This window comes from Eufriesea mexicana, unplaced genomic scaffold (genome assembly GCF_001483705.2).
Source record: "Eufriesea mexicana isolate 0111107269 unplaced genomic scaffold, ASM148370v2 scaffold1801, whole genome shotgun sequence".
Classification (NCBI taxonomy): Eukaryota; Metazoa; Arthropoda; class Insecta; order Hymenoptera; family Apidae; genus Eufriesea; species Eufriesea mexicana.
Window position 1 is genome coordinate 1,185,425 of NW_016909918.1, and position 21,253 is coordinate 1,206,677.

General features: G+C 30.4%; 2 protein-coding genes across 3 annotated transcripts; both read right to left on the reverse strand.

The window, feature by feature from the left end:
• Positions 1-105: 105 nt before the first annotated feature.
• Positions 106-9,255, reverse strand: LOC108549055 (probable cytochrome P450 6a14). The gene is made up of 6 exons (XM_017902271.1): positions 9,116-9,255; positions 3,476-3,823; positions 2,172-2,697; positions 1,832-2,053; positions 1,414-1,665; positions 106-559 (listed from the first exon to the last, which is right to left on the reverse strand). The coding sequence occupies exons 2-6, from the start codon at positions 3,806-3,808 to the stop codon at positions 396-398; spliced, it is 1,497 nt and encodes a 498-aa protein (XP_017757760.1). The 5' UTR covers positions 3,809-3,823; positions 9,116-9,255; the 3' UTR covers positions 106-395.
• Positions 9,256-12,256: 3,001 nt separating this feature from the next.
• LOC108549052 (probable cytochrome P450 6a14) lies at positions 12,257-18,612 on the reverse strand. 2 transcript variants are annotated; one of them, XM_017902267.1, is made up of 6 exons: positions 18,544-18,612; positions 16,148-16,495; positions 15,046-15,571; positions 13,352-13,573; positions 12,935-13,186; positions 12,257-12,420 (listed from the first exon to the last, which is right to left on the reverse strand). In XM_017902267.1, exons 2-6 carry the CDS (start codon positions 16,478-16,480, stop codon positions 12,257-12,259), a joined length of 1,497 nt encoding a protein of 498 aa, XP_017757756.1. In that variant the 5' UTR covers positions 16,481-16,495; positions 18,544-18,612. The 2 variants fall into 2 exon arrangements, with proteins under 2 accessions (XP_017757756.1, XP_017757755.1); XM_017902266.1 differs by lacking the exon at positions 18,544-18,612 and adding an exon at positions 17,838-17,902.
• Between the last annotated feature and the right edge of the window lie 2,641 nt (positions 18,613-21,253).

Below are 21,253 nucleotides of genomic sequence, written 5' to 3' on the forward strand. Positions count from 1 at the left end.
GTATTTTATTTATTCTTGACAAATAGACTTTTTATAAAGATATATACATATACATATATAATATATAATAATAGAAGTTACATCATTTACGAGCAACGTCTTATTTTTAAGGCTCGTTGAAAATAATTAGTCCAATGCTATTATAGGGCCTCAAGCAGGGCCTCAAATTACTCGATACGAGTGATAAGTACTTATATCTTACAATGTTAAATAAGTTACACAAAGGTACGTAACTAGACATTACATAATCAATTCTTTCAATGTAAGAGAATTTAAGGCTGATTCGTATCACGCTTTAAACAATAAGGACATTACTCCTTCTGACAGGTCTTTATTATTTTATATTTTATATAATATACTTGTTATATTACCTTACACAACATTTAAGATTAATTTTATGCCTTTTCGATTTTCAAGTTCACTCCATCCTTCAGTGTCAACAAGAAGTTTCGAGCATCACTTTCGTATGGGATCGTCGTTTTCTCGCAGACCTTGACCTTGTGATTGCGAATAATAGTCATGATACCAATCTTTGTCTGATAATGTGCAAAACGGGCACCTGAAAAAATTATTCAGAATATTATTCGACCTCTATGTAATGTAAACAATTAATAAGATGCCTGTGATATCATGAAATTAGTATACTGTTTAAAAATATTCTAGTTAAAACGTTCATAGACGTATACTGCACAAATGTAGTTAAATATTAAATATTCTTTTGAAATTATACTATTAATTAGCATTATCAGTTTAATACTGTAATCATAGTTTTATTCTCATTATGATTTTCCATCGTAATACTACATAGTAAATGTATGTAGCGACCAATATTCTTCACACTTTCACCGCTAGATGGAAAACGGAGGTTCGAGGTTTCTCGCAAGTCCTCGGTGAATCCTCGACTCCTATAAATACAAATTCCTATGCTATCTAAGTATCCCTCGTCTCAGGTAGGGCCTGCTAGAAAGTTTTACTGACGAATCCATCCACTAGCAGGCCCAGAACGTCGTACCCCTTCCTTTGTGTCCTTCTACCTGCTTTTAATATATCTATCATACCTACCAAGGCGCTAGGTACCATAGCGGAAGCATACAACATATAATATGAATCATAATAACTCTCGGTGATGGAGGAGGGGAACTTTTCACCACAGATACTATAGTATATAACATTATATGGTAATATTTTCATGAATACCATAAAATTGCAAATGTAATTATACTATCATAGTTTAGTATCACCGCTTTAGTAATATTTCAACTATTGATTATAATTAAACCATGACACTGTAATTACTATTAATAATATAAAATAATAAAATATAAGACCCTATATTAGTTATTAATACTTTAAACGCTGAAATTGTATAGTAGTAATATAACAATTTGTACGTTATTTATTGTATAAGCATACCAATGCAGTTCCTGGGCCCATCACCGAATGGCAGATAACTCATAGGGTGTCTAGTAGCAACAGCTTCATCGGTGAATCTTTCGGGATCGAAAACTTCTGGCTTCGGATAAATATTCGGATCTCTTTGAATTCCGTATACAGGTATCCACACCTTCATCCCCTTTGGTACAGTAATTTTTGTGCCACTGAACGTGTAATCTTCAATTGCTTGCCTTGTCAACATCGGCAGTAGGGGATACTTCCTTAATGTTTCTATTAAAGTATGACACAAGTGAATGATCTATCTACTATAAATTATCAGAATTTATCTTCAATAGAAAAGTATTCTTAAATATTTTCTGATCTACGAGTGACAGGGTTCCTTAATTTCTTAGAAATCATTATTCATGATAATAATCATTTTCTTTGTCCCAAGTACCTTTAAACACCTTGTCCAAGTATTTCATCTCTTTAATATCATTGTACGTCAAATTCTTAATATTTTTCTTGGTAACTTCTTTGATCTCTTGCCGCAATTTATTTTGGATATCCTGGTGTTGAGCTAGTTCGTAAAGAGCATGAGCAATCGTCGATGAAGAGGTTTCAAAACCAGCGGCGAAGAAGACGAACGCCTGTGCAGCTAGCAACGAATCTGTTAATTCTGTAAAATACAACGAGATTTGATTGCATATCTGTAATTGATATATCATAAAGAGAAAACAAAATTGTTATTATACAGAATTATCACAGAATGATCAAGAAATTTTTTATATACTCACCCATATTGTTTACCTTATCCGGGTGATCCTGCAATTCCATCAGCAAGTGCACGAAATCTGGTCTAACTACTTTATTCTCTCTTCTATATTTGATTGAATTGGTAATTAAATTTATGAAAAAGTTATTCACATCTTTCTGTTCAAGCAAAGGACCAACAAATCTGTACAACCACGGGATAAATTGTCTACAGCTTTCTCTGAGCAATCGTTTCAGGTCAGGTGCGAAGATCTTCTTGCCCATTTGACGAAACTCGCTGCCCTCGTCCATCAGGGCGTTCATGTTGATACCAAAAGCGCAGCTGCCGATAACGTCAGTCGTGAACTTTGCGGCTAAATCGCGACACTCCACTGATTCCCTGTCTTCCTCAACTTTGTCCAAGTATGTTTCGAGATTTTCAGCGCATTCAACTATCAGAGGAAACATTTCTTTCAGCTTCCCGGACGTGAATATGGGCGAGAGCTTTGCTCTCAAAGGCCGCCATCTTTCAGGCTCCAACAAGAAGAGGTGTTGCATCAGTGGTTCTATCTATGAAGTTATATTGTAATTTATTAATGGATTAAATTATATTTTTCATTATTTGATGAATGTTATTTTATTATATATTAATTAATCAATTAAAATTTCAAAATTATATATGTTTATAAGGATGAATATTTTTCTTCGCCTTTTATCATCATTTCTTTTATTTCATTTCTCTTATTTATATTTATATTATTTATATTTATGTCCGCTAACTTGGGTTATATAAGAGCATAATCATAGAATGATATACATAATGAAAAAAGTTGCTTCAACAGAATACTTATATATGAGAATAATTTCTGAATCATGGTTCAATGGGAGTCTAATCATATCTCATAAAAAATGCATAATATTCATAATAATGAATTTGTGTTATATTCACCGTAATCTACAGTCAAATTGAATATGTATATACATGCATATAAATGTATGTATATATATATGGAATATATATATATATATATATTCACAAAAAATCACAGGATAAAAATGAAAAATTAGATCAATGAATTAATTATTAATATTATTATTAATTAATAATAATGAAAAAAGTTGCCTCAATAGGATACTTATATAGGAGAATAATTTCTGAATCATGAATTTATGATATATTCACCGTAATCTACAGTCAAATGGAATGTATATGTATGTATATGCATGCATATAAATGTATCTATTGAAATGTATGTATATATATAGAATGTATATATGTTTAATCACAAGAAATCACAGGATAGATATGTAAAATTAGATCAATGAGTTAATTAGAATTTCCAAATACCTTCGGAAAAATTCGGAATCCTCTGTCCACGAAGGTCGAAAAATTCCTGATGAGGACATCCTTGACCATATCCAGGTCATTAATCACGAGAACTGGCGTTCTACCCTCGAATATTCCAAAAACTGGCTCATGCTTGAACTCGTCGTACCATGTTTTCACGCTGTCGCTTACCGATTCTTTCTTAATCAGTATGTTGAGAAAATTGCCAACAAAGTATGTAGGTTTCGGTCCAAGTATCCCACGATTTTTCCAGGTGTCATAAATCGATTTGTAGTAGTAATATATTCCCAGAACTACGACCACGAGGCCGCAGACGATTTGGAAGTAGTCCATGTTGCTTCTGCCTATCTAAATTTCAACGATGGAAGATCAGTTAACGAAGACTTTAGTTTCTCAGCGCATTTTCGATTAATTTTAGCCCATTGTATACTGATTTAAGAATTCTCTGTGAATGTTTCTCATTCACACCTATCATGATCCTATTTTTGGACGTAAATACGATCACGAGCAGGAATCGAAGATCGAGATCTCAAAAGGCACGTATTTAAAATATTAGATTTGTCAAAGTTCATGGGAAATTTTCAAATTCGAATTTTTTTCAAACTTAGTCCCGTAAGAATATTTTTTCCACATTTTTGATTTTAAAAAATTTTGTTTATAAGAAATCACTCGTTACACGCTTTCAAATTGGTCACTGCGTGGATCAGGTACAATATACCTGGTGTACAACGTGTTACTACTGAGGAAGTACCTGTTGTAGTACTAGCGTAATGTTAGGTTAGGTCTGAGAAGGACAATGATTCAAGTGTTGTAACAGGATTGTAAACTATTGTATTATTCAGTATCGTGTTTTCAGATTTGACGAATTGTCAATTTGACAATAAGACATTGATCTTAAATGACCAATTGTCATTTCAGATTTGCAACTGACGATATTCTAAGGTTCTGCCACATTGGATCTTGAAGATATTTGGCCTTGGGTATAGTAACCTAATGTAACCTATTGTTTGTTTGCGTATCTCAGCACGATGTCATGGATTTTACTTATATAAGATTGCAAATGTTGAATGAGTACCTGTTGACATAAGAAATAATCCCGTTAGTGTATAGAATGTCTTAAGAAAACTTAGACTCTTTGTGAAGGAAAAATTGTCAATAATTTTTAATAACAATATTTAAATATTTTTTTATTTGTATATAATTTATATAATTATGTATAATATATTAATTATTGTAATATATTAATTACATATATATATTATATAATAATTATATAATTTTTTATAATTTATATAATTTAACTAATTTATAAAAATTTGACCTTTACTGGGAGACAATATTCGTTTCCCACAGATCAGTAGCTTTTAATCTTGCAAATTATCAATTCTTATTGTTAAATTGCAAAAGCGTTTTTAGATACCATTTATATGACAATCTACCGTCTTGACATTTAATTTTCATTAATTTTAGGCCAACATGTTACGAAAATATTTGTCATTTGAACTGACCATACCGGTATGGTAAAGCAGTTATTTTAGATATTGACATTCTTTTTTTGTTTTGGTTCCAACATGTATTAACACCTCTGTAGTCTATGACGTAAATTGGTTACTCACGTAAGCATATACGTCTTTTCGTGGGTTGTAGTTATTTTTGTATTTCTATTATTTTAGTCATTTATTTATATTGTTGTGTAGTGAAAGATAAATACGTTTATATCGTCTTATTAAATTCAAATGATGGCTACACTTTTATAACTCAAATTTCTAAATCTTAATGTATAATAAATAAAAATAAACACGATTTTAAAATAATAACTGTGTAACGTAAACGTAATTAATTAAATCAAGATATTATGAACCTGATTTGTTTAAGAATTTAGAATTTGTATTCTGACAAAATAGTAATCGTTTGAAATGGAATAATGCAATTACAATGAGATTTTAAAAATTTTTATTCGTGAGAATTTGTATTGCATTAAGAAAGCATTGGATTAGTGTGAACTTGAGTGCAATATGAAAATTTAGTATAACGAAAATGAAATTAATTAAAGGTAGTGATATAGAAATTTGTCTCAATATGCAGGTAATCGAGATATTTTTATCTGTTTTGATTTTTGAATTTGCTTGGTATAATACGCATTTTCATTGATAAGAATTTTCAAATTTGTGAATGAATTGTAATAGCTCGTAGCTGTACGTCGAAGAGGTAGGAATACCTCTATGATTCACTCTATACACGTTGCTAGCTCTTTGAATTTTAGATCATTAACATTCTTTCACAACGATAGTTACACAATTGTTGACAATGAAAATGAGAGTTAAGTTAAGAAATAGATTCTGAAATATTTCGATTGCTACACGTGATAAACGATATTTTTAAATTTTATCTTGTTTTACGCCAGTTTGATAATTCGGTTGAATGATTGGAATTTATGTAAGTCAGATTTTGAGATACAAAATTTGACGAAGTTCTAGAATTGACTCATAGGAATTTTCTATGATAATTACGCGAATTATATATTTATGTTTATATATGGGCATAGATAGGCCTAGTAATAATTCGTGACGCATAAAATAAGTTATATAACTGAAGACATAATTAGCAGCATGATTAATACCTTTTCACCTCGTGAAGTAAACAAATTCACTTCAAGTACACGCATCATGTTACAAGACACGTATGATTACAATGAAGCCTTGGAAATTAAGCGGTGCATTATTTTCAGCAGTTTTTAGAAGTGAATTCATAAAATGTATACCTGATAATAAGATATACCCAAACACGTTAAGTGCTTATTATCGATAAGGTAGTATTTGGTTATTAATGAGTAACAGCAATAAGTGAAGTGAAATTTATATAACCTTTAATTTACAATTATAAACTTGTTTTGATAAAAGATATAGGATTTTATGGCAAAAATAAAACTGTAAATAACACGATATTGCAGTGTACCCATTGTGATTCATTTACTGCATATTGGTACAAATAATGAACTTCGCCACAGTAATAATAATAAACAATAATGATAGATAGGAGTAATAAATAGTAATGTTTAATAACAATAACAACAATAATAATAATAATGATAATAAAATAATAATAATAATAATAATGGTAATAAAATAATGATGATGATGATGATTATGATAATAATAATAATAATAATAAGAGAATTAGTCAGGAAAACCACAACCTGACAAATACTACAACATCATGGAAATCTCAAACATAGATAAAGAACAATCGTACAAATGACTCAAAACAGAACAACTCTTCCCAGAGTCGGAGGGATTCATTATAGCAATGCAGGACAGGGTCACAGACATGAAAAACTACAGAAAACACATAATAAAAGGAAATATAAACAGGGACATATGCAAATATTACCATCAGGTAAGGGAAATAAAGCACGTCGTTGGAGCATGCAAAGTGATTGCTTGAATATACTACACAGATAGATACAATACAGCAACAAAAATTATACATCAAGTACTTTTGACACAATATAAACTTGCTGATTCTCGTCAATTGTCAACAAAAAATAAAAGGAAAACGTACCAAATAGGTATCATAATACTGAATGATACAAACACCCTCTAATTTGTTCCTTGCATGCAATTGTTGAATAATTAATTAAATAGACACATATGGACATTTATTATTATAATATATTATTAATAATTATGGAGAAAAAAATAGGAATTGTTGAATATATTGTTATCAATTTTTTGAATTATAAAATTCAATTACGTTACTATCATATATGATATTATAAATTATTATATTATTATTTTAATATAATATTGTATTATTATACAGTAATATATTAATATAAATAATATATATTTACTGTTAAATATATTATACAACATAATATACTACTGTAATATGTTCTACATTACTAATGTATATGTACATTAATATAATATAGGCGAAGTAAATACTGAGATTTTATTGAAATATTCATTTATTAATAATAATTATCATGCGAAATATAAAATGCCGAGTTAAGAAGAAAGTTGTCTAAATTTGAACAAAATGATGTTCGTATTTGTAAACATATATACTGATAAGGATGCATGTCAAATAATGCTGGTTGTTAACGATAAGCTCAATTTTATTGCTACACTTGCTTACGTAGCTTCTGCGATTAATTCGTAGAAAGGAATAAACGAATCTCAAATAAAAAGATATTGTCAAAAATTGACAAATTCATACATATATATTTAATAAGAGAAATAAATATCTTTTACAAGGTAATTTATAAATTTCATGCTACTTTCTTATCACTATTTTATTATTAGATCAATTGTCTCACATTAAAGTACATGATTCTTATCTACTGTAATTGTTTGCTTCATAATGAAATAAAATATTTGTTATGAAAGGTGGATATCAATAAATAGATACAAAAGAGTTTAGAAATTTATAAAAATTTCTCTGCCTTTGTTTCCTTATATGTAACTGATTCGTTACAAATAAAAATTTTTATTTAATTCTAATTATTGAATTAAATATTAATAACATATGTCATTAGATATTTTTAATATTAATTAAATTATATTTAATATTTTATTTGTTAATCATGATAGGGTATCTTTCATTTCCCACTTATCCCGTTAAAATATACATAGCAATATAATGAAAAATAGGAAGAAACATAATTTTGCTATTGGAAATTATTTATATAATATTTATTTTTCAATAAATTATATTAAGTTTCTCACATTAATTGTTTGCTATGTGAGACAATTTTTCCAATAAGGACTGTTTGTTATCACAAAAAACATAGTAATATAATATTTACTTATCCACTATCTCGATTTTTCATAAATATTGTCAGGCTCAATTTCTTAACTATTATAGATAACATTTAATCGCGCAAATCAGAAGAGTATCGAATGCTAAAAGAGCTATTAAATTGTATGACATCGAAATTAACGTCGTCAATAATGATTGAGTAAACAGTCAGGTCGTATCGGCACATACTGTTTACGATTTTATCTTTTAATCACTGCAATAAAGGAATAATAACTGGTTTACGTATGTACTAATAAAATTGTTTGTTATTTCGTACGAAATCAAAATACTTAGAATTTGTTTGAGATCTGTGTTACTCGTAATTACAACGATATGGACTGGATCTTATCTGAATCTCACTTAATTTTAAGTTATTTCAAGGTTTTAAAAATTTTCCGTCCTACGTATCATTGAATAATTCAAAAAATTTAAAACTATATCTCAAAGTTTATACCAAAACGACAATTTGTATATGATAACACAATAACATATAATTACGTCATGCACTAATTAAAATTTGTATCATTTTTATAAAACCCTTCAGAAAAATGACCAATTCTATTCAAAAAATTATAAAATGTTCAATTGTTATAAAATTTCTTATAAAATATCAATATTTTTATAAATTTTTTATTTGTAAAGTTTATACGTTCTTACATTTATCATTATTCAATTTTTATTAAATTTTTATTCAATTTTCTGTAGATTCTATATAACATAAATTTTTTTACGATACCTTTCGAGGTATTTACTCGGTCTAGTACTGCGCTTTGTAAACACGTTTTCCCTAGATCGAACATGTGACGTTACCAATTATCATATATGTATGATACTTACTTGTATCGATATTCGTTAAGTCAAGGTAAGCCACGGTGAAACAGGAAAAGAATGTGGTGCGTTTGAGTTGTCTCACGATTGAACGTCAAATGATCTTGACTGACGGTGAAACTTAACATTGCGTCGGCATCGCTCCAGGACAACCGTATATGTGTCGCCCCTGACGTCGTGTAATCCCTACCACTTGTAGCGATCGCAGACACTAGTAGTCACAGAATCATCTGAAACAGGTAGAGTGGACGAAGTAAGGCTTTGTATAAATGAATAGATTAATAAGGCTCACTACATGATGTTCAGATAAATATAATCGTAATGAAGTACTTAGTATACACTTACTACAGCACTTACTATATTTCATTTAATATACTACTATACGAATTATCGTTAGTATACTTACTAGACTTACCATGTTTTTGTATACTATAGTATACTGTTACATGCTACACTGCGGTTTATTGTAATATGCTTGCATATAGTATGTTATACTATAATATACATTTGCACGCTGTGACATATTACACTTTTATGTATTATAAAATACTTGACTGAATACTATTCTACACATTATACTATATTTTTGTACACTGTGCTTCACTTAATCCTTTGCACTTGACGATCTTTTCGTTACAGAAACATAGTAATTCGAAGATTTTCTGCCATAAAGTCGACGATATTTTCAAAACGATAAATAAAAAGTGCAAATTAATTCTAAGACGTAGAATTATTTTACCACGATATTCCGCGCGTCGTTGAGCAATTTTAAATTCGAGATATTAATTAACAACGATCTTTAGAATCTGATTAAAGGGTTAACCCTTTGCACTCGAGAGGCGCCTCTCAGTCACCATTTAAACAGATTCTAACGATGGATGTTAATTAATAAATCAAATTCACAATTATTCAACGATGCTTGGAATATCGAAATAAAATAATTCTATGTCTTAATTTGCATACGATTTCTTATTTACCGTTTTAGAAATATCGTCGATTTTATGGCAGAAAGTCTTCGAATTACTATTTTTCTGTAACGGAAAGATCCCCGAGTGCAAAGGGTTAATATATAATACTCGTACACGCTGTAATGTAGTAGTTCATATATTATACTTGCACGTACCATCGTGTTGTTTACTATTCTATACTTTAATATACTATACTATGCATTAGTTTGTCATACTTTATTGTATCGTGCTTTTATTCGTGATACTATAGTTTGCTTTATTATTCTTTTGTATAGTGTATTTCAGTATATTATACTACGGCAAATATGGTACACTTAGTACAGCGGTTAGTATAATAAAAAACGAATGCTTGAAATACCAATATTTCGGAATACACTGAACAAATAGTATCATTGTTCATAATTAACTATATTTGTTAAATATTAAAACACTATTGTGTATACTATTGCGCAGTATACTATGTATTATTAACGATGATTCATCTGTGTATTTCCGAACCAAGAAAAATGAATTCGTTCATTTTGTTACTTTGCCATCGTGAGAAGCAATTTGCATGACCCCAGTTATCAATTTTTGTTCAAGTGGAAAGAGATAAATATTTCCACTTGATCAAAATTTAAAATTTAAAGAGAAAATTTAGTATTCAAGCATATAGTCAGTTAAACATTGTCTCATTTTCCATTAATTGATACTTCTTTTTTTCGTTACAAAATTTACAAGGTTTAAAGCAAAGTATATGTAAGAACTTTACGTAACTTATATAATAATTATGGATGATAATAATGACAGGTAAGATCAAAATTATTTTCATGGAAAAGAAAATTTTGGGAAAAGGATGTCATTAAAAAAATTGGAAAATTATGTTTATATTAATTATCCTGTGTCATATCCTTATAATCCTTTGTGTTTGTCAGATCACTTGATGTCTGATAATGACACGTCCATCGTACAAACTGCGGACTTACTAATAAGCCTTGAATAAACATACAATAATAGTATCAGTTCAGCTATTTGGTAATACTGTATTACGATCCAATATTTTATCACGAGAATTTTTAATATGGAATCTTGGAATGATATCCATGAAAATAACGGTGGTGGAAAATATTGGATAAAACTTGTTGTTCGCCTATATAAAATGATTTGATATTACCAATTAAAAAATAGTTAAATGTATAAAATATTTCTAACTAATTATACAAACCCTGTCAACTAATTAAATACTACTATAATTTGAATTTTAATAAGCTCGAGATTTAATCGATCTTAATTTCATTTCTATGCAAATTCCAATTGAAGTTCTAACAATAATCAATTAACTACAAAAATGAATTTAATTAAAATCGTATTTTGCAATGGATCCAAATGTATTAAAAAAGGGATAAATAAAATTTGTAGAATAGTTACTATGCTATGAAAAATACGGAGTAAAGAATTATGTTCGTTTATTCCAAGTGACGAAACGTCATTCATGAGTTAGAAATTCGTGGAAGAACAAAGTGATTTTGGTTAGAATGGAAAGGAAGGGTTAACGACTGACTAAAAATTTTGCAGGACGTGTACCGAGTATATCTGTGAAGTTTGAATGGGAGAGAACGTGGAATAAAAAAAGAAGAATGCTGGGTGTTAACATATGTGTAAAATCTGAAAATTACATGTATTTGTGCGTGCATGTGTGTGGGCAAGCGAATGTGTGTGTGTGTGAGAAAGACAGAGAGATCAGTACTTTTGTGGAACGAAGAGTACGAGGTTCTGCATTGTTTTGTAGAACATTATATTTCAAATTATTCCAGTATGCTTTAATATGCAGTAGTTTGTATCATATTGTAGCCTTTTTAAAAATAACAAGATAAAGTATATTATATAATTTGTCGTTAAATATATTCTTTCACTTTTATTGAATTCAGGTTAATTTTATTACATAAGCTAGTATTTGTTATTTAAGTACTACATTATCAAAAAAGATACACAAAGTCCCATAGTTAGACAGTACAGGATTAATTAATTCAATATGAGATAATCTAAGGCTGATTCACATTTCGCCTTAAAGAATAAGGACTCCTTCTGACAATTCCGTTTATATTTTTAATATATGCTTAATATAGACAATCTTATATACTATTTTACATTCTACAAAATATAGTCGTTATATTATTTTACATAATAATTTCTAAGATTAATTTTATACTCTTTCTATCTTTAAGTTCACACCATCCTTGGATCTCAACAAGAAAGTATTACTATTGCTTTCGAACGGGATCCTGGTTTTCTCGCAAACAACGACTTTGTAATTGCTGATAACAGTTATGATACCAATCTTGGTTTGATAGTGTGCAAAACGGGCACCTGGAAAAATTGATCAAAATATTATCACGCGATCCATATGTAATATGTATAACGAATAAGGTATCTGTGGTATTATAATACTTAAATTAGTATACTATTTAAAAATAAACTGTTCAAATATATAACAGTTTAACTGGCAACAAAATTTATCATTATAATACCACATAGAAATTGGTAGAATTGCAATAGCATATAGTAATATTATGCTTACTGCCATAATATTGCAACTATTGATTAAGTAATATAGTAGTTAATATAGTAAGTAATATAATGTATTAAAATATTAGATGACATATTATTATTAATAATTATTAATACAACTATAATTACTATTATAATACTGTCATCTCTTCTGCAATATTACAACTATTGTTCTAATTTTTAATATAATGCTATAATTATTACTAATGATACAAAATGTTTAAGTATTTGATATTATAGCATTATTTATAATTAAGATACTGAAATTGTATAGTAGTTATGGATAAATCAAATTAGATATCTATAAGCATACCAATGCAGTTCCTGGGCCCATCACCGAATGGCAAATAACTCATAGGGTGTCTAGCAGCAACAGCTTCCTCGGTGAATCTTTCAGGGTCGAACACTTCCGGTTCCGGATAAATATTCGGATCTCTTTGAATTCCGATCACAGGTATCCACACATTTGTCCCTTTTGGTATAGTAAGCTTTGTGCCTCTGAACGTGTAATTTTCCACTGCCTGCCTTGGTAACATCGGCAGTAAAGGATACTTCCTTAACGTTTCTATCAAAATAAGATACAAATGAGTGACTTATATACTATAAATTACTACAATTTTTCTTCAATAGGACAGTATTCTTAGATATTTTCTGATCTACGAGTAATAGGTTTCCACAGTTTTTCAGACACTATTTTTTCTAAAATGTAACTTTTCTTTGGCTTGAGCACCTTTAAACACCATGTCCAAGTATTTCATCTCTTTCATATCATTGTACGTCAAATTTTCAATATTTTCCTTGGTAACTTCTTTGATCTCTTCCCGTAATTTGTCTTGGATATCCTGGTGTTGAGCTAGTTCGTAAAGAGCATGAGCAATGGTCGATGAAGAGGTTTCAAAACCAGCAACGAAGAATACTAACGCCTGTGCAGTGAGCAACGAATCTGTTAGTTCTGTAAAATAGAAGAATATTTAGTTACACACCTATAATTAATATATCATAAGGAAAGAACAAAATTGTCATTATACATACAGAATTTAAGAAGTTAACCCTTCGCACTCGAGAGGTGAGATTCAGTCACCATTTCATAAAATTTGGAAGATCGATATTAATTAATATATCAAATTTAATGTAATGTAACAGTGTGCGAGGTATCGAAATCAAATAATTCTACAATTCTATTATTATACAATTCTTTATTTACTGCTTAAAAAAGAATCGTCAGTTTTTTAATAGAGAATCTTTGAATTTCTACTCTTCTCTAGCCAGAAAGTCGTCGAGTACAAATGGTTAATACTTAATACTATAATACTAGAATAGGTACTATAATACCATAATACGCTTTGACTGCTACGCTGAAATCACATGTTTCGCTAAGGACGCCATGAGAGTATTTTTATTATTCAAAGCATATAACAGTAATTGGTGATATAAGGCAAAATTTTTATCCAATGCAGCGTTTATCCTATTGGCGTTCACGGCTAACCACCATGGCGCTTTGTTAATGGTTGACAATTGACTGACTGTCAATTTTCATTCAATTTTTACAATCGTAAATAGTTCATACACTCTGATCACCGATGATCACCATGGCTTCATAGGAGAAATCGTAGCCGGTCATATATGACCAACGAGGCAGTCAAAGAGTTAAATCATCCACAGGCTGTGTTCGTTAATTCTTAAATGTTTAGTGATCCACCTTGAAAGCCAGGCTAAGGGAAATGCGTGATTAAGGAAAAAAGCTTGCGTATGAAAGAAGACAGAGTGCAAGGTTTAAATGGGGGTGCAAGGGCTGTCCTAGGACAGTCCTGTTGGTGAGAGTTGTACACGAAAGCTGTTGTTGCAAAAGCTGTATAATTTTCGTGCCTTTCTATACATAGGCAAGCACGCATGCTAATATAAGATAGTTCTTAAGTTTATATTATCTTATAGAGATAAGCGCGGTAGATTAAGTTTGATTCTAGATCGCGAGTGTTTCACGCTGGAACCATCGATCTCGTAGTCTAAGTTTCATTTCTAACCATTTCGTACGTTTTGGTTCCTTTATATGTATATTATTGTATCTAGTTTTCGAGGCAATAAGCGTATGTTAAATTGGAAAAATTGGAAAAGTTGTACACGAGGTTTGAAAGAGAGTCAAGTCGGTGACAGTTCGAAGAATTGACGTGCGAGTGTGAATTGCGTAATTAGTTTAATCTTTTAGTTTGTATTTTACTCTTAAGTCTCTTTAGCTCGTAAGTAAAATATATTGGAATTAACAACATCCTTTATTCTGTATATTTGCCAATCTAAATACTATCCCTACGTACATACAGAATTTAACAAGTTAATACATGCTAAATCATCCACAGGCTGTGTTCGTTAATTGCAAGGTATGCGCAAGATACATAAATTTTTCTAGTACTTCAAACTGCATATACTCACCAATATTGTTTAGCTTATCCGGGTGATCCTGCAATTCCATCAGCAAGTGCACGAAGTCTGGTCTAATCACGTTATTCTCTCTTCTGTATTTCATGGAGCCGGTAATTATATTTGTAAAGAAGTCGTTCATTTCCTTCGGTTCAAGTAAATGACCTATTCGTTCATACAGCCACGGGGTAAATTCTTTACAACTCTCTTTGAGCGTCCGTTTCACACTAGGCGCGGATATCTTCCTACCCATTTGACGAAACTCGCTGTTCTCGTCCTTCAGGGCGTTCATATTGATACCAAAAGCGCAGCTTCCGATCACGTCCGTCGTGAACTTTGCGGCCAAATCGTGAAATTCCACTGGCTCTCCGTTTCCCACAGTTTTGGCCAAGTGTTTGTCGAAATTTTCTGCGCATTCGACTATCAGACTGAACATTTCTTTCAGCTTCCCGGACGTGAATATGGGCGAGAGCTTAGTTCTCATAGTACGCCATTTTTCAGACTCCAACGTGAAGAGGTTCTGCGCCATTGGTTCCACCTATGAAGTTATAAAATTATATTTCCAACTTGACAATGGATCAAATTATTTCTTTTAATATTTAATGAATTTTATTTTATCCTTTATTAATCAATAAATTGAAATTTATAAATCACATATGTTTATTGGGAAGAATATTTTTCTTCGCCTTTCATCCTCATTCATTTTATTTCATTTATATATTTCTTATTTATATTTATTTCTGCTAGCGTGTGTTATATGAAAACAAAATCGTACAATGATATATCAGTTTAGAATGTATGAATAGTATGTGCTCGTTCGACGTCCATCAGGTATCAGGAGGAATCACTTAACGACAGTTATATACACGCAAAGAATTTGTTTGAGCAGTATACTTATACTTGAGAATAATTTTTGAATCTTATGTCATCGATGTTTTAATTATATATCATGGAAAGTGCAAAATATACCAAATATAGGATTTGTGTCATGTTATGATAATGGACAGCTATATTAGATATACACGTGAAATTACGAAGTAAAAAAACAAAAAGATCACAGGATTATAAGGAAATAAAGAATTAGATCAACAAATTCATTAGAATTATCAAATACCTTCGGAAAAGTGCGAAATCCTCTGTTCACGAAGGAAGAGAAGTCTCTGATGAGGACATCCTTGACCATATCCAGGTCGTTAATCACCAGAGCTGGCGATGTACCCTGGAATATCCCAAAAACTGGCTCATGCTTGAACTCGTCGTACCATTCTCTCACTTTATCGCTCATCGACTGTTTCCTAATCACTATGTTGACGAAATTGCCAAGCAAGAACGTAGGTTTCGGTCCAGGTATCCCACGACTTTTCCAGGTGTTATAGATCGATTTGTAGTAGTAATAAATCGCCAGAACTACGGCCGCGATGCCGCAGGCGATTTGGAAGTACTCCATGTTGCTTCTGTCGACCTACAGTAAACATTTAGGACATTTGATTTGCCAACTATCTCGGAAAATTTGTAAGCTCGGATTTTTTTCAAAACGTAGTCTCGTATGAAAAATATTTATTTCGTATTTTTTATTTATTTTTCTTTTTTTTGAAAAATCACACATTACACGCTTGCAAATTAATCACTGCGTAGAACAGGTAAAATGTACCCGGTGTACAACGTGTTATCACTGAGGAAGTAACTCCAGTACTACTTGAGTAACGTTAGATTAGATCTGATAAAGACAATGATTCACGTGATCAAACAAGTTTGGAAATTATTTTATTAATCGTTTAAAATATCGAGATATTTTCGTCTGTTTTGCTTTTCGGACTCGCTTAGAATAATACACATTCTCGTTGATAGAGATCTTGAAACTTGCGAAAGAATAGCAATCGTTCGTAGTTAAACATCGAGGAGGTATGAATTCCTCTAGGATTCACTGCATGCTCATTGAATCAGCGAAATAATCGTAGTACAAATAGTCCTGGTAATGATCCATAGAGTATAGAATAAGTTGTATAACTCTAGCTGTGCTTGGGAGTACAATTAATACTTTTTTATTTCGCGAAGAAAACAAATTTACTATGGAAATTAGGCGCGGTACGTTATCTTCGGCAGTTCTGGGAACTGAATTCCTTATGTACCTATCTGACAATGTGATACACACAGACACGTCAAACACAAGCGAATGATAATGAGGTATTCGATTATTAATAAATTATCGCGATAAGAAATGAAATATAAGAAATAATATTCATTCAACGTTTAACTTACAATTATAAACTTCGTTTTAACAAGAAATGTAAGGATTTTATGGTAAAATTAGCTGGGTATAATACGATACTACAATGTAGCCATTGCGATTAATTTACTGCACTTTGCTATAAATAGTGGACATAACGTTAGTAATAATAATATACAATAATGATAGATAGTAGTAATTAATAGTAATGATTAATAATAATAATGATGATAATGATAATAATAATAATTATTATTAATAGAATATAGAATATAATTATAGTAATGACTAATAATAATAATAATGTGATTAATTGTAATAATAACAAAAATAATACATAGCAACAATAGATTATAAAAATTATAATTGTAATTGTAAAAATGATGAGAGAAGCAATGAAATCAGAATAAATGAGTAACTATGTTAAAGACATTAAAATAAATGCAAGTAAATACAGTATCGAAAACGGTATAAATAAATAAAAAATTAAAATTGTACCTAAGTGAAAGAACATTCGAGTGAATATAAATGTAGGATCGGGGTGGGTGGATGGGCTAAAGTAATGTTCCTTTACTACCTCTTCAAATACAATAAACATATTATCGGCTACGAAACTAGAGACCCGCTACGGGTACGCTCGACTTTTACTTCTTAGACACCATCTTGAGGACCGTGAAGGACTGGTGCTGCTCGCGCCCTTGCACCCTTATTTAAGCATTCACTCTGTTCTTTTCCATACCCAGGCTTTCCTTTGCAATCACACTTCTTTTCCATGCAACCTCGGTGGGCCCGGCACTTCAATCACTCTGCACGCATCTCTAATCTTTCACTCTAACATAAACATTCATTGCAATCCATCCTCGCGCACATGGTCACTTTCATTCTAAACCCAGGCACACTTGACATTCTTCCAGGGCCGTACTTATTCCAATCCCACATAAATGAATAAAAGATTAAAATTTGTGTAAATTAAACGAATACTGAAATGAGTATAAAAAGTTTGATATCAAAACGAGTATAACGGTCTGACATTTCCTAAAATAAAATGTTAATTAAATAATATTTACTTTATAAATTTTCAATGAAATCATTTACATTTCCAGGTTGATCGTTGTCGAATCTTTAGGATATTTTCGGTAAACTCCATATTACTCGTATAAATTTTTATTCAATATTTTTTAAACAATCTTTCATGAAAGCATTTGTTCAAACTTATACTACGCTTCTAAAACACGTTATATCGTGGTCACGTGACGATAACCATTATATGTGTATGTACTCACTTGTACTCGTGTTCGTTATATCAAGACAAGTCACGACGCAGCAGAAGAAAAATGTCCGTTTAGTGTCACGACTGAATATTAAATAATCTTGACTCACGGCGAAATCTAAGATTTCGTCAGCTACATTGTATCAGAGCAACAATGCATTTGGGACCACCAGCCTATCCCTACCCTAACTGTTCCTGACGTCAGGATACTACCACATGTAACGATTACAGAGCTACAAGTATAGTAGATAACTAGAGGCATCTGAAACGTTTAAACAGATAGAGTGGATATAGTAAGACTTTGTATAACTAAATATGTATTATTGTAATAGGCACAATAAGGTCCACTAAGTGATTTTCAGATAAATATAGTCGTAATATAGTACCTAGTATATACACTTGCTACTGCACTTACTATATTTTATTTCGTTTGCTATTATATGAATTATCGTTAGTGTACACACTACACTTACCATGTTTATGTATGTTGTAATATATTACATGCTGCATTGCAGTTTATTTTATTACACTTCCATAGTATACTATGCTATACCTTTGTATATTTTGTCATATTATTTTTTTATGTATTATACTATACTTGACTAGATACTATTTTACACATTATGCTGTATTTTTATTTACTGTGCTTCACTTACTGTATAATACTTTAACTTATACATTATGTAGGAGTTGATTATATTCAAGTTTCACGTATTATAGTGTAGTTTACTATTCTATACTTTCATATACTATACTATACGCCTATGTGTATTATCTCACTGTATCGTTCTTTTATTCGTGATACTATAGCTTACTTTATTATACTTTTGTATAGTGTATTTCAGTGTACTATATTTCGTCGTATATAGTGCACCTGGAGGTAGGAGTTGATTATATTCAAGTTTCACGTACTACGGTGTTGTTCACTATTCTATAGTTTTATATACTATACTATACATCTGTATGTTATACCTTACTGTATCGTGCTTTTATTCGTGATACTATAGTTTGCTTTATTATACTTTTGTATAGTGTATTTCAGTGTACTATATTTCGTCGTATATAGTGCACCTGGTATAGGACTTAGTATAATATAGAACGAATGTTTGAAATTTCAATATTTCGGAGTATACTGAACAAATAGTAAGATCGTTCATATGTATTTAAATATATTTGAAGTACTACTGTTATGTACTACTACGTTTATTATCGTGTAGTGTACTATATACAATTAGCGATAGCCCTATCGCGTAGTCATGAAACAGGGAAAAATAAATTTTTATTGAGTGCTTTGTCATCGTGAGGATTTTGCGTAATAACAAGTTATCAATTTTCTCTTAAGTAAAGTAAGATAAGTAGCTCGAAAAAATGTTGTGTTTAATGATATGGTCATTTAAACAGTGGCTCATTTTCGATTGATTAATACTTCTTTATTTTATCACAAAATTTACTAACTTTATAGTAAATTATAATGTCAAAATTTTAGATAACTTATAAACAAAATAATTACACATGCCAACGAGAGGATTAAAATGAATAGAGAGATAAGATTAAAATTATTTTCATGAAAAAGGAAGTTTTGCATGAAGGACGTGATTTCAAAAAGTAGAAAATCAAATTTTTATAAATTATTCCGTGTCATATACTTATAATTTGTGTTTGTCAGATCACTTGATGTCTGATAAGGACAGATACACTTTATAATTGTTGATTTAATTATACGCCTTGAATCAACATACAAATTATCAAAGCATCGATTCAGTCATTTGCTGACATCGTATGACAATGCAATATTTTATCTCTAGAGTGAGTGAGAATTTTTAATATAGAATCTGGGAAAGATATCTACAAAAAATAACAATGATGGACAGTATTGGATAAAAATTGTTGTTTGTCTCTATTTAATAACTTGATATTACTAACAATAAAATAGTTAAATGTATAGAATATTACTAACTAATTAAGCAAACTCTATTAACTAATTAATCTAATTAAAAATTTAATCAATGATCTATTAATCCCAAAAAGGAATTTAATTAAAATCATATTTTGCAACGGAATAAAATGTATTAAAAAAGATAAGATAAGTAAAATTTGTAAATAACGACTCTGTAAATAGTTAAAATTTGTAAGCAGTTACTCTGTTATGAAAAATATAGAGTAAAAAATTATGTTCTTCTATTCCAGGTGACACAACATCATTCATGAGTTAGAAATTCGTGGAAGAACAAAGTGATTGTAGTTAGAATGGAAAAGAAGGGTTAATGACTGGCCAAAAATTTTGCAGAACGTGTACCGAATATATTTGCGAAGTGTGAATGGGAAAGAATGTAGAATAAAGGAAGAATGCTGGATGTTAACTTACGTGTAAAATCGAAAAGTTACACGCGCGCGTGTGCGCGTGTGTGTGTGTGTGTGTGTGTGTGTGTGTGTGTGTGTGAGAGAGAGAGAGAGAGAGAGAGAGAGAGAGAGAGAGAGAGATGTATTTGTATGGAATGAAGAACAAAGGTTTATACATTTTTGTTTCGAATTAAATAAAACCTATGCCAGTATGCTTCAACACACAGAAGTTTGTAATATATTGTACATTTTTAAAAGATAACAAGATAAAGTTTATTATAGAATTTGTCTGTATTCTTTCACATTCATTGAATTCAGTTTAATTATATTGCATAAGCTACTACTTGCTAGACGAATATTATCTATTATGTTATAACATGACA